General features: G+C 32.1%; 1 protein-coding gene across 7 annotated transcripts in view; it reads right to left on the bottom strand.

Moving 5' to 3' along the window:
* Nucleotides 1-14,841, bottom strand: part of ADGRB3 (adhesion G protein-coupled receptor B3) — a 771,381-nt gene that overhangs the window by 482,875 nt on the left and 273,665 nt on the right. For 3 of the 7 annotated variants that reach the window (XM_078369486.1, XM_002746712.7, XM_008994633.5), the window contains one exon: nucleotides 3,250-3,360. The exons of 1 other annotated variant lie outside the window; for it this stretch is intronic. In XM_078369486.1, coding sequence (XP_078225612.1) covers nucleotides 3,250-3,360 — 111 coding nt within the window. Of the gene's footprint in view, nucleotides 1-3,249; nucleotides 3,363-3,451; nucleotides 3,536-6,315; nucleotides 6,409-14,841 lie in introns of those variants that run through there. 3 more of the 7 variants (XM_017971196.4, XM_078369487.1, XM_008994634.5) reach the window with 3 other exon arrangements.

Here is a 14,841-nt window from a genome sequence, read left to right as displayed (position 1 = left end):
AAACTTTTGCTAGTATGTTAAAGTCATGAAATTAGAATTGTGCTATCTATCTATCTATTTATTTATTTATTTAGAGATGAAGTCTCGCTCTGTGGCCTAGGCTGGAGTGCAATGGTGCTATCTCGGCTGATGCAACCTCTGCCTCCCAGGTTCAAATGATTCTGCTGCCGCGGCCTCCCAAGTAGCAGGAATGACAGGTGCATGCCACTGTACCCGGCTAACTTTTTGTGTTTTTAGTAGAGACAGGATTTCACCATGTTGGCCAGGCTGACCTTGAACTGCCAACCTCCTGGCCTCCCAAAGTGCCAGGATTACAGGTGTGAGTCACTGCACCCAGACTAATTTTATTTTAGGTTTTTGTTTTAGATAACATGCTACATAGTCCAAATTCAGGCTATTTTCTTCACTGTAATAAAAGGCTACTTTTCTAAACATGTTTATAAATTAATTGATGACTATGTTGCTTAAGCATAAGCAAGTGTAATGAAGATTTCTTAAACCATTATATTGGCACTTAATTTAGATGTCTATATTAAATATCTGTATTTATATGATATCACTTCATTTTATATCCCTTAAAGACAAATAAAGATTGTATTATAGGCTATTAAAGCATCATCATTTATGTCCAAACTATGCTATTTTATCAAATGTTCGTCTTTTTTAAAAAAAGTTACACTCACTTTGTCACTCTATAGAAAGATTGCTTTTAATTACAATCTTTTACTGATCATATTGATTGAAGAGGCCTGGTTCCTCATTTTGAGAAGTAATTCTTAAATATTAAAATGTGATAGCCTTGCTTTTTTTCTCTATGATTAACATAAAAATATATTGTATTTATTATCATTTATATTTATGTGTTTTGCCTTATTCTTTGTTCTCAAAAATTGCTGTTAACAAATTTTACATTATTTATATACAACAGTCATTTTTGGCTTAAAGACAAATGCAGGGAAAAGCTTTATTAAGTAAAGCCTAATTTTTGTAAAATTTTATTGTGTGATACTTACCTGTATTTACTCAGACTACCTTAACACCTAAAGAAAGTCTAATCTAGGAAAATATTTAAGAAAAAATATTCTTCTCTTTTTGACATTATAATTGTCTTCTGTTAAATTATAAATTTTAAAAATTACTTAAAATAATGGGTTTCCCATTTTACACCAGTACTAAAATAGTTTAATTTTAAACTCTTATACATGTATTCATGTTTGTCTATACTACATTTGGTTTAAAATAAAATAATAGATATTTATTATTCATCATTTTGAGCAACCAATCAATATTTTCAGAATTTTAATTTTGAAGTTCATTGCCCTCTCTGAGTTATTGTTAGCAATGTGGGGGAATGGTTTTAAAGCTCCTCATGGATTTTTTTGAGAAATGTCTCACCTGTTTTACCAAATGCATTACTGTAGATTAAATACAAAACAATAGCTGGAAAAGAATAAGTACATTCAAAAACTGAAATTAGTAATTCCTTACTAGGAAAACACAATGTTCCCTGAGATTTGACTTTACCAAAAGGGGCTTGGCTGAAGATTGTGAATTGACCTATGTCATAGACAAATCAAAAAACTTGTACCAAAACTTTTGGCCAAATTGCATAATATTTATGCATAAACTAATTACATCACAATATTGGAAATGTAAAACTATGCTTCTCCATTTCACTTCCTATTGACTCCAATTTTTAGGAACTTCAATAAACCAATGCCTGCCACCTCTTTTGAGCAAATAAAATACACCTTTTTCAATCTTGCAAAAATGCCCCCATGAGACGGTGCCGACAAAGATGAGCAGTCAGCCCATGCCCCATGACTTAATGTCAAATGCTCTCTAATTTCTGCTCAGTGGTTGAAAATTTTTGCTCCCTGTAAAGGAGGGAAATAAATTTAGAAATTAGAAAATTTGCCTAAACATGTTAATGCACTTTTAGACTTGTTCAAGGAAATAGTAAAAATAAAAATCAAATTTTCTTAAACAAGAAGTTGAACAAAAAGGGATCCAGATAAGCAGCTTTCCTCATTTCTGTATTTGGTTGCAACATAAATCTAAAAAAAAAAACCCAAAAAACTAAAAGTATATCCTTGTAGAATTATTTTAAACTTCCTGTTCTGAAAATTTGACCTATTTAAAACTAATGTACCAAAATCTTCTACTTACTCATTATTAAGAGCAAAACTCATTAACCATATTTGCATTTTTATATTATAGATTCAGATCTAGTGTTCTAAAGAAATATTATCCTAAGAACATGTGAACTGAAAGAAATATCCATTTCTTGAGGGAATTTCATCACTATTAGTTGAAATATCATGTCAGAAAGCTGGTCATATACTTGAAATTTTTGTATTAATGGCAAAACATTTAGATGCATAAAAATTTTTAAGACATAGATAAAACTGTTAGTTTTCTATTTCCCAAAATAAAGGCAAAAACTGAAAATTTATGTAACAAAGTTTAAACACTTTTCCTTTAAAGGATGTAACACATATAATGCACTCAGATAGAATTAGCCCATTTATTATGATAAGACAAAATATGAATACATTTATTTGTCCAAATTCTGTAACTAATGGGCATGAATTATACATATTCTAAATATATACTGATATATTTGGAGGGAGGTTTTTAAAAGTAATCTAATTAATTTAGAATTAAACATTTTATAAAGTAGAAAGTCACTTTAGTTGATATTTAGTTAGAATGTTACAGCTTACTTAACACTGTCAACTTTTTATTATTTAGCTTATATAACCAGCTCTTCAAATAAAAATGTTAAATTTTTTCAGTTTATATTTTCTGTACATTTTAACCATTAATACTTATAAGTAGGATCACATTTGAAAAAAATGAATATATTCAATATTGTTAAATTTTATTTTCTAGAGTTTCATTTGAAGTTCTAATGTTTGAAAATTCTGTATCAATCAATTGTTGAAGAAATAACTTTGCTATCTTTCTTTAAAAGTTTAATGATATATTTTAAGTAGTTAATTAGCATAAATGCTACTATGTAAATTCTAAATGTCTTATAGTGAAAGCAAAATAATTCTTATATAATTTTGGTGCACTTTTCAATTCACAGCTACTTTATTTATGGACTTTAACTGGTGACAAAAAAATGGCTCAAAAAAATATCAGCTCCAAAAACTGACAAATGTGCAGCAAAAGATTATGAAAACATGCAGTGGTTTCATTAAATTAACAACAGTAAATAGAAAAATGTAACTAACGTATTACCAGTTTGTGCCATAAATTTAGCAGCATCAGCTTGTTCCTGAGGGACCCTTTTTTCATGAACAGATCGAGGTCGCTGACTTTTAATTGTATGATCTCCCATCATTCCAAATTCTAAAGACAGAATAAAGGTATATGAAAGCTTGTGTGTAGACATTTCTCACAAATTACATTACTGTCTCATGCAATATGTTCCTACACATACCTAGAAGATAATTGTTAAATTCACAGTTTTAAACTTGCTAGGCTGATCTGCTTGCAATATCTCTAAACTGAAGTCAGAACACCTATAAACATGAACAAGATTTCAAGAAACAATAATAACAGTCAATAAAATGACACATCAGATTTTAAGTCAACAGAGATACTGTACTCTTTTCTTATAATGTTTTGAAGCAATACATAAGAAAAAATACAACCACAGTGTTAACTGTTGTTTTTTTTAGAGAGAGAATCCTGACTTGGTAGCATCTGATTCTTTGTCCAACAATAATTGCCCCCAGAAGTATGTCAGCAGTTTTCTTATTACTAGATTACTGAGTCCTGTAACTTAACTTTTCTAAAGTAAACCCAGTCCCTTAACATACTACCTTTTTTTCCATCCAAAGATGCGGTTGCCCTTTGTGTCCTCAAAGGCTCATAGAATATAGTGGCCTTGGTCATTCTCATTCTTTCCTTATGTGCCCCAATTAATTCCCCCCCCCTTTGCTAATCACATATAAGAGAATATTTTCTCTTTTAACAGTTATATTTATGAAATTTATTGTCTTCAGGCTTCCATTATTTGATTATTTGGTAGTAGAACTTTCAAGAAAGGCAAAATTAGAAAAAGAAAAAAGTCTGGGCCTAAGTTAGGAACAAATGGAAGAAAGAAAAAATGAGTTAAGTAAAAGAATAGCCTCTATGTAATATATTTTTAAAATTCATATGCTTAGAATTCTGCAAGGGATCTGTGCTTATTGAACTGTTACTGAAAAGTGGCAATAGTTTTCTGTGGTTTTACCAAAATCAAAGCCTAATGTGTAGAATAGTTGTTGGTTCTGGCTCATAGGAGTTTAGATAGGGGAAGGGAATACTAAGGGACAAGAAACGGTGCTGCCTTCTTTTATAACAAGAAAATTACTAGGCCCTTAAGACCAGGTTTCTTAAACATGACAAAGATGACTGAGTGAAGTGTGTTGCAGTGACAGTGTAGGTAGTGTAATTAAGCAGTGTATTTTGTAAGCACTAATTCTACCAATTCTTATATGTAAGGAGAAAAGACTAGCACACATTTTCATCTGTCCTAGAAAATCCTCACATAAAAATTAAACCATGGCACTGGACTGATGTGTCAGAAATCTTTTCCACATAATCTACCCAAAAGAACATCCCCTGAGAAATCTGAGAAATCTGAAAGTGTGCTTGTTTTTGTCAGGTGAGATAATATCCAAGGCAGAAAATGGAAATTTTCATAAAATGTCAGTGTGTTTGACCTTGTAAAATCCATCACTGTTTTTCATTACTGCCAACATCCTTTCATTCCAGTCATTTATGTGTGCAGTATGTGCTACCTAAACCATGTTTTGCCAAGCCAGTAAGAAGTATGTGATCAGTCATTATTTGACTATTTTGGAAATTAACTATTTAGAAAATTTATACCTAGACTTCAATATTTTCAAATATTATATGCAATTAGAATGTTTCTGGATATGAAATAGCACAAAAATTTAGTAGTAATTTTTATAACAGTATGCTTCACCTTATTTCCTCTTGAATTCATAGTATAAGTTGTGTGTATGCCTATTGTTTTCAGCATTTATTTCAGAGTACATATTTACATAAGTCACGTGGGGGCTCTGACGCTCACACTAAGGTAATTTTGGCAAAAGATGAGAGGGCAAAGGATGCTGAAAAGTTAATTCCATGCCTACAACTTAAGTATGTAGTAAATAACTGTGTAACCTGTTCTAGCAGAAGGCAGTTCTCCAACTCAGTGGCAGCATGATCATAGGCTAAAATCTCTCTTCCTAGGTTTATTTCAACAGAGACTATGATCTTGAAATTCAGGAGGTCTAAGTATGTCCATGGGTTTTGGTCTGTCACCTAGGTTGAAGTGCAGTGGTGCAATAGCTCACTGTAAACTTGAATGCCTGGGCTCAGATAGTGATTCTGTCCCTCAGTTCAGCTTCCCAAGTAGCTAGGACAACAAGCACCAGCCACCAGGCCTCGCTAATTTTTAAGTTTTTGTTGTTGGAGCAGGATCTCACTATCTTTCCCAGGCTGGTCTCAAACTCCTGGCCTCTAGGGATCCTCCCACCTCTGCTTCCCAAATTGTTGGAATTACAGGTAGGAGACACCATTCCCAGCCTTGGGATGATTTTAAAAGTGTCATATTCAATTTTTAATAATTTCTTAAGTTTAAAACCAATTGAAGTGTTCATTTTTTTAAAGAATAGAACAAATTTAAGTAAATCATTTTATATTATTAGTTGGAATGTAATTTAACATCTCTTAAAATATGTGTAATACAAATTAAATTTCAATATCCTACAAATTAAATGTCAATATTCCACACTGTAGCTATTTCTACTTATCAATAATCAATGTTATATGAATATTATTGCTGATACTTTCTTTATGTCACAATATTTGAGATAAGAAATTCTTCAATAATTTATGAACTTGATTATAAACTTGTTACATAATCAGAAGTTTGAATTGGAATTTTTGATTATTGTTGTCGATATAATATATCTGAAAAATTTTTTTGAAAAAATGAGAATTAATATGAGGTCCTGACATAACTAAATTCCTTATAAGAGAGAAGACATAAAAAATTCATTTTTTTAAGATGGGAAAACAACACTATGGTGGTATTTTTTTTTTAATATTTCATACCTATTGTTCTAGACAATTCAAATTTGTAACTGAAATATATAAACTATTGTCTAACCAAGTGTGTTTCTTCTGTAATGTTTATGTCCCATGTTTGAAAACAAAAATCTTCTTTTTTTTAGAGTTGCTATTAACAGTAAGATTTCACAGAAAATGTTATGGTTCTCTCCACCATGGATGGAGAACAATTACCTCACAATGGGTGATTTTCAAAACATTTCTGTTGCCTTTTAAGGTGACATTATCTTCTTCACCTCTGATACAAATTTAGGCCAATTGGATCATCCAAACTGAGGAAAAAACAATTATTTTTGCTGTTGTTTTACATGGTGAATGTGACTTGAGGTACACTTTTAGCATAGTAGGCTTTCTGAATAATATAAATTCTTCATGGGTGGCTGATCCATATTCAAATGATTCTTAGTTGGCAAAGATAAAATATTACATTAGTTACATGAGAAAAAATAATATAACCAAATAAAAAGATGATCTGCTTTGATGAAAGCAATGAAAAGCAAGTTATGAAATCAAATGAAATAATGTATAGCATAACATTATATATGCACATATGGCTTATGAATATACAGGGTTATTTCCTATATCTTTATGTTGATATTATCAATGAAGTGGTGGGTAAATAACTATGTTCATGTATAAAACCCAAATGATTAGAGATGACTTCCATGTTTTTGCATATTTTCTCAAACTTTCACTGTGCTTCTTGATAAAAATCAATAGGCTCTGGAATTCAGATACAATCAAAGTTACATGAAAGAAAAATTTTGAAAATAATTGCCTTCAGTACAATTTTATGTCGTTTCTTCCCCAGTCCAAGAATATGTAAGTAGATCATTAAGACACAAATAACTTAAAATATGACTTTTGATAGTCAATTGTCAGTTATAAAGATTTTGCCTGGAAATTAACATTCATAATAATGTGAGATCAAATTCATTAAAAAGTTAAAACACAAACACATATACATTTGTTATTTTACCATGTATATTTTTAAGCATACAGACAAGCACATCATTAGATTAGGAGAAAAGAGTCATTATAGTAATCTATCTAGCAATGGAAATACTACTTTGAATTTTCAGTAATGTTTTCTTTACATGTCCACAGAAGTCATCTTCACCTAAGCCATTATTGCTTCTCAACAAACTTTTGGAATTGTGCTCTACTTACACTGTGTGGTCAAAGTGCACTATTTGTTAAAAGATCCGTCAAACCACTGCATCCTTTCTTACATTTTCCAAAACTTAAAACACCTGCTTTTCCAGTCATGCCTGCAAAATGTCTCTCACCAAACCTAACTCAAATGGCACCACCTCCATGAACTATCTCTTCATTAACCAAACATAAACAACGTCTACCTTCCTTAACTTCTATTTTTCTTTGCTCTGAATTAGAAATGTACTTGCATTATAATTATTAGATCGCCTTACTCCTCCTAGAAGATTATAAACTTCTAAGTAAAGGGAAGTATTATTCATGAATTTTAATATCATTTCCTGCTTTGCATATGACTTAAGTTGAATATTCATTTAGTAAACAAATACATCTTGTTTTAGGAATTGTTTCTCCAAAATGCAAGTTTCTAGATATTGAGAACCATTCCTTTAACTTGCATGAACAGTTCAATAGGGAGAAAAATAAAATTCTCTGTGAAGTACTTGAAAATGAGTTATGTATGATAATGATGGTCAAAATTTCTGCTGTCAATAAGGTTATTATCTATAAATATTCAGATTATCATTAAAATAATTTAAATACTGCTTAGTTTTAACATTAAATTTCACTGTCCCAAAACAAAGCTTTATTTTTAATAAGCATTTATTAATTAGTATCTTGGGAACCAAATTTACAAAGATGAATCAGAAATGGTTTCTGATGTTCTAAAGCTCATAGCTCAAGGAAATCCACTAAACATGGCCTGATCCTTTGAAGTATACAAAACTATTTTAATCAAAATATTCCTGAGCTACACTTGAGCCTCATTTTTATATTTATTTCCCCAATACTGGAATGCCCTCCACTACAATGACTTGCTAATTTGTCTCCAAAGAGAAAATAAAAATAATATTTTAATATGTCTCCTAAGAGAAACACAATTAAATATTTAAAGCCATACAACTGTACATTGGAAGTGATATCTCATTTATCACAACCTAACAAGAAAGAATATTAAAATATAATTTGCTGACAGGAGAAAGATTCCATCATCTGACTAGCTTAAGGTATTGTAGACAAGTAAGTTCTATTGAGAAATAACCATATATTTTCTGAAGAATGTTATTAGAATTAATGCCTTGTAGACTCATATTTAGGCAGGAATATAAATTATTACATTTATTTAGTAACAGAATTGGCCCAATGATAATGCATGAAAATTTTTCCTGCATTCTGTAGTTGGGAGATATTTTGATACTGAAGAGAATTCCAGATTATCAGGACTTTGGTATCTTTCTAATTTCTAAGAGTTTGCCTTGATTTTAATGGCATTTAAAAATGTTATCAGATTTAAAAATTGTATTCTCTCACTTAAGTATTTTTTTTAGTACCTATATAGTCAAGTGTTCTGTGAAAAGATAGATCTAAGAGGAGAAAAGACTGGAGTTTATATAATAAAAAAACATTTCTACAGTTAACATGAACTATTAGAAATTCAAATTTTAGAATTATCATAATTAGTTAAGATTATGAATAAAATTTTTAAAAGAGCACTTTTACTACTGATTATAAATATACTAATTTCATTTTCCCAAAGAACCACAAAAAATACAATAGATGATGAAAGAAAACTTCCAAAGAATTCAATAATGACAGTTATATAATAAATTAATACATATTGGGATATATTTAAAAATATATAATCAATATTAAAAATATCAGCAATCTGATAAATCTATCATTAAAATTTTAAAGATTAAATTATTAAAAGAAAGATTATTTTTTCTTATTATTTCTTGCTTTCATTTCTAGCTTTCATTCCTAAAGCTAGATACATGGCTATAAGACCTAACATGCTATTTCTTATAGTACCAAAACAGAAATTGCTTTTCAAAATACTTCAACAGAAATGATTTTATTGGGTAGCTGGGCATGACTCTATTAAAAAAATGAATATTTTTAGGGCACTTCTAAAAATGGATAAATCATGAAATAGTCAAAGGTAACACTGCTAATAGTTTACAGAAAAGTTAAAAATGTTCAAGAGGTGACAATGTTGTTACATTATCTAACATAACATTTTGTAGAAGTGACTACAAAATATATTTGGTGTATTTGGACAATAATGCTATATTTAATCCAACTTTGTTCCAAGTAAAAATGATGAAATAATTACATATGATAGATTTTCTTTTGGAACTCCTCAAACATTTGTTTGAAAATTATACAAGGAGATGTTTTATGAGAATGATTCCAGGAAATTCAGAGGATAATCCCTTAAGTCATCATTTTTCTACTTCTTCTGTTTGCCATCCAGGAAATATTAGTAAGTTGTACAAACTCTTCCATGCAAGAACTCATCAATGTGAGTAACCGTGCAGGAACTGTTTGTTATTTCTTATCCGTTATACAATTGCATATTATGATCACATCTCTCTGAGATAACTACTGAATTCTTATAAACCGGCAGTAATAGTTTGCTTAAAAATGTTTTATTTGTTGTGGACGAGAAGCACATGAATGACAAATACAATTCTACTTTCAGTAGTACTAGCAGTTGAATGTCTTTTGTTGTTGATTTGTTTCAGATCTTAATTTAGCACATTAACATACCAGTGGCAAAATAAGATGCTTTACTGTAATTGTTGATACCTTTACAGTCGACTAAAACTCTTACAGTATACAATTTTAATACTCCTGTTGCTAATGTGTCTCTTGACAAGAGCTTAGAAAGTCAGCAATATGAGAAAATAATCTGAGTTGTCCCTGGATGGTTATTTCTATATTTTCCAAACCAGAACATGGCTTAGTGGCTTTTCTGCCAAGCTTTCGGACATGCATACTTTGCCTTCAGAGAAGATTTTTATAGGGGCTTCTAAAAGGAAGGACACTTCTCTGGCTTATCTCTGGTATGATACTTTTAAATTCACCAAAGCTCATTATTATTTATTGTAACAGTATCATATAGAATAATTTAACTTAAAGCAATATCACTGGATACATATTTACTAAAATAACTTAAAATATTCCATAAAATAATTTCTACATTATTTTATATACTAGTATTGGTACATTATCAGTATATTATTAGTACAAAATAAATACTACCCTACGATTGAAGGTTAAAGATTAGATTAATGCTTGCTTGATCAAAAAAATGCAAGAGGTAGATAAAATAAATTCTTTTTCATAAAACACTGGTATTTAGGTAATTCTGCTACATCTTTATTGTACTTCAATTGCAATCAATTGAGTTGAAAGGTCTCCAGGTTTACTTTTTGTACCTGCAGGTAAGGAAGAAGGATTTCTTCTTTTACATATTTTTACTTTACCCATTATATTCATATAAAAATGCTTCTTAAATGAGTGTGGCAGATTTTTATAAAAGGCTTAAAAAAAGGCCAGGCGCGGCGGCTCAAGCCTGTAATCCCAGCACTTTGGGAGGCCGAGGCGGGTGGATCACGAGGTAAGGAGATCGAGACCATCCTGGTCAACATGGTGAAACCCCGTCTCTACTAAAAATACAAAAAATTAGCTGGGCATGGTGGCGCGTGCCTGTAATCCCAGTTACTCGGGAGGCTGAGGCGGGAGAATTGCTTGAATCCAGGAGGCGGAGGTGGCGGTGAGCCGAGACTGCCATTGCACTCCAGCCTGGGTAACAAGAGCAAAACTCCGTCTCAAAAAAAAAAAAAAAAAAAAAAAAAAAAAAGGCTTAAAAAAAGAGAGAATCTAGAAATACCAAAATAGTTCTGGTCATATTTTACCATTTATCTACCGCTATATTTTAGTGTATTACAAAATGTTTTAACTTGAAATATTATCACTTATATGCACTTAATGAAATAAGTATCAAACCTGACTTTCTTTTTGTTTTTGAGGCGGAGTTTCGCTCTTGTTACCCAGGCTGGAGTGCAATGGTGCTATCTCGGCTCACCGCAACCTCCGCCTCCTGGGTTCAGGCAATTCTCCTGCCTCAGCCTCCTGAGTAGCTGGGATTACAGGCACGCACCACCATGCCCAGCTAATTTTTTGTATTTTTAGTAGAGACAGGGTTTCACCATGTTGACCAGGATGGTCTCGATCTCTTGACCTCGTGATCCACCCGCCTCGGCCTCCCAAAGTGCTGGGATTACAGGCGTGAGCCACCGCGCCTGGCCAAACCTGACTTTTTTAATAAGAATGATTCTACTAAGTCATGTTTATAGTGTTTATACTTTCTAAAATAACTCGAATACCATCTTAACTATTCCCTTAACCTTTTAGCTTATTTTTCTGAAACAAACTAAGATACATGGAAAATATTTTCAGTATTTTTCTAGCATGTAAAAATTCTTAAAATCAATTAACTAATATTTGAGCTTGTTTTCATAAATTGTTATTAGTATTAAAGCACAAGTGGGCCAGGCACGGTGGCTCACGCCTATAATCCCAGCACTTTGGGAGGCCGAGGCGGGTGGATCACGAGGTCAAGAGATCGAGACCATCCTGGTCAACATGGTGAAACCCCGTCTCTACTAAAAATGCAAAAAATTAGCTGGGCATGGTGGCATGAGCCTGTAATCCCAGCTATTCAGGAGGCTGAGGCAGGAGAATTGCCCTAACCCAGGAGGTGGAGGTTGCAGTGAGCCGAGATTGTACCATTGCACTCCAGTCTGGGTAACGATGGGTAACGAGCGAAACTCCGTCTCAAAAAAAAAAAAAAAAAAAAAAAAAAAGCAAAAGTGACACTCTATAGAGAGATCTACAAATAATCAGTCTTTTCAAATCTGTGTTTCACGTGCTGAAGATAGTTAAGGCCATTTTCACTGGAATGAAGGTTAAGGCTCAATGTGGAGGGGGCAGAAAAATAAGCAATCAGGAGATGCAGCTCATATTTCAGAGCACCATGCCTTAAATTCCCTGCACCTGTTTCCTCTTCTTGCAAAATGAGATACTGATTTCTAAGGTCTCTTTGTTCTCTAAAATTACATTATATTCTAAGATTGAAAGTTGATTTATGAAAATATAGGCTACCTCTCAGCAGACCAAGAGTGGTAGAAGACCTGGCCAAGCTCGATTAACAGGTATGTACACAGACATACATGCATGTGTGCCCATGCACGAGTCTGAGTAACGTAACAGTTGCTTGGCTTCTTCAAGACATTTTCTCAAATCATTCAATGTTGAAGTTATCTTGATCCACGTCTAAGCACTAAATAAAGGTTTACTTTACAAGCGAAGTCTCAGCTTGCTTAATACTTATTTAAAAAAGTATATCTATGCTGTAGCTAGCATCCACATTGGACAGATTTTTTTTCTATAAGAGGGATTTTTTCTTCCCCAAAGGCACTTGGGAATGAATACATTTCACTCATTAGCAAACGTTAAATGCGCACCCATTACATTCCACAAAGGATTCTTGGCACTAGAAATGTAGCTGTGAACATACCAGACAATAATCTTGTTTTTGAGAGAAAAACATTATTGTTATTTTTAGTCTGATATATAAGGCTTATGAAATAGTGAATGAAAATTAAATTTACAAGCCAGCCCTTTGGAAAGATTATGTATAAGTAGTAATATACACATTTCTTTTAAAATAACTTTTAATTTAGTTTTTCATTCATAAAGTACTTCAGATAAAACCAAGTGTGTATCTCATCCATATTATTACTCCACAAAATTTGTTTAAAGGATGATTTAAATTAAAACTGTGGACACAAAAGCCATGTCACTACAAAACACACAATATTGTGGGCTTACTGGCATCCTTTGAATTATTTTTACAATTTTCTTTTTTTAAAATTTATTATACTTTAAGTTCTGGGGTACATGTGCAGATTGTGCAGGTTTGTTACATAGGTATACACGTGCCATGTTAGTGGTTTGCTTCATCCATCACCCCGTTATCTACATTAGGTATTTCTCCTAATGCTATCCCTCTCCAATCCCCTTACTGCCTGCTATTCCTCCCCTAAATCCCCAAACACCAGGCCTCAGTGTGTGATGCTCCCCTCCCTGTGTTCGTGTGTTCCCATTGTTCCACACCCTCCTATGAGTGAGAACATGCGGTGTTTGGCTTTCTGTTCTTGTATCAGTTTGCTGAGAATGATGATTTCCAGTTTCATCCATGTTCTCTCTTGAATTTTAATAGTTTTTTGTTATAAACCAATCTAGTCTCTCTATACCTCAAAAGAGAATAGCTGTCTTTTTTCATTCTATTCTCCTATTCTTATATTATATATTTTAATATATTAATTTTTAAAAACTGCCCAAGAAGATATAATTGTACTTAAACTACATCACTCCCTTATATTTTCCTGTTGCTTGACATGTATGTTGTCTTCAAAGATTTTTCTACCTGAAGAGAGTCACCTAAAGTGGTTTTAATGTGAGGAATTGCAATTTAAATTCTGCTAGATACTGCCACCTTCCACACTCCCACCAAAGTGTTTAGTGTTTATTTTAACATACTTCACTACATGTAGTGTAGGAAGGGCAGATGTTAACTCTTCTTCACCTGTTTCTATTTGATTTCTATCAACATACAACATCTCTCTTTATTCTGATTTGTGCTTTTGATGTTTACTCCAATTTTGTCTGATATTAATGTTATTATTCCTGTTTCGTTGATACCCTTGTCTGCTACATCTTTTTCTATATTTTATGTTAAACCCCTTAATGTCATTTTGTTTCAAGCTTGTATCTTATACATAACATCTATAGTTATATTTTAAAGATCCCATCTGATCTTCCTTTTAATAAATATAATAAATTTGAATTAAACACATTCACATTTATTATATTTATTAAAATGTTGAACATTTCTCTTCTGCCTTAGAATCTGTCTTCAACATGTTTTCCTGTTTTTCCTCTTTGCTAATTTTTCCTAGACTGATGGGAATGGTCATTGCTACATTTTTCTCTAGATGTCCTAATTTAATTATTTAAAAGTGTTATATCCTAATGTTTTACATGTACAGAAAGTGTATTTTTTAAAAAAATCTGTCAATCACTTTAATTAGTCAGCATCTATAAGCTTCTCCAATCAAGACAATAGTTTGGGTATGCTATTACTTCCCCTTCTGCTTTTGTATACATTTGTCATGTATTTCCAAACCATTACATTTGTACATTGTGCTTCAATAATTTAGATTTAACTATTAGATTTTTCAGTTTCTTTGTCTTCTTTCTTGGATTCATTTATCATTTTGTTCAATATATTCATTAACAGAGAATGGGCCAAAGCTGGGCCTCACACACTTGAATATTAGTTTGGCTTGCCTTAGAAATTTTGGGTTAAGGTTTTTTTTTTTTTTTTTTTTTTTCCTCACTAAACTTTGAAGATACTTCTAAACTGACTCCTGGTATCCAGTGTTGCCCTTGAACCTTCCTATAAGAAAACCACTTTTAAATCTGGAAGCTTTTCAGGACTTTGTGTGTGTGTGTTTGTGTGTGTGTGTCTCCCTGTCTCTGTCTCTCTCTCCCATGCTCTCTCTCTCTCTCTCTCTCTCTCTTCCATGCTCTCTCTCTCTCACACACACACATTTAACATCACAAATTCAA

The sequence above is a fragment of the Callithrix jacchus genome, chromosome 4 (assembly GCF_049354715.1).
Source record: "Callithrix jacchus isolate 240 chromosome 4, calJac240_pri, whole genome shotgun sequence".
Classification (NCBI taxonomy): Eukaryota; Metazoa; Chordata; class Mammalia; order Primates; family Cebidae; genus Callithrix; species Callithrix jacchus.
Note: the sequence above shows the minus strand (reverse complement) of the source record. Positions and strands in the feature narration are given on the sequence as shown.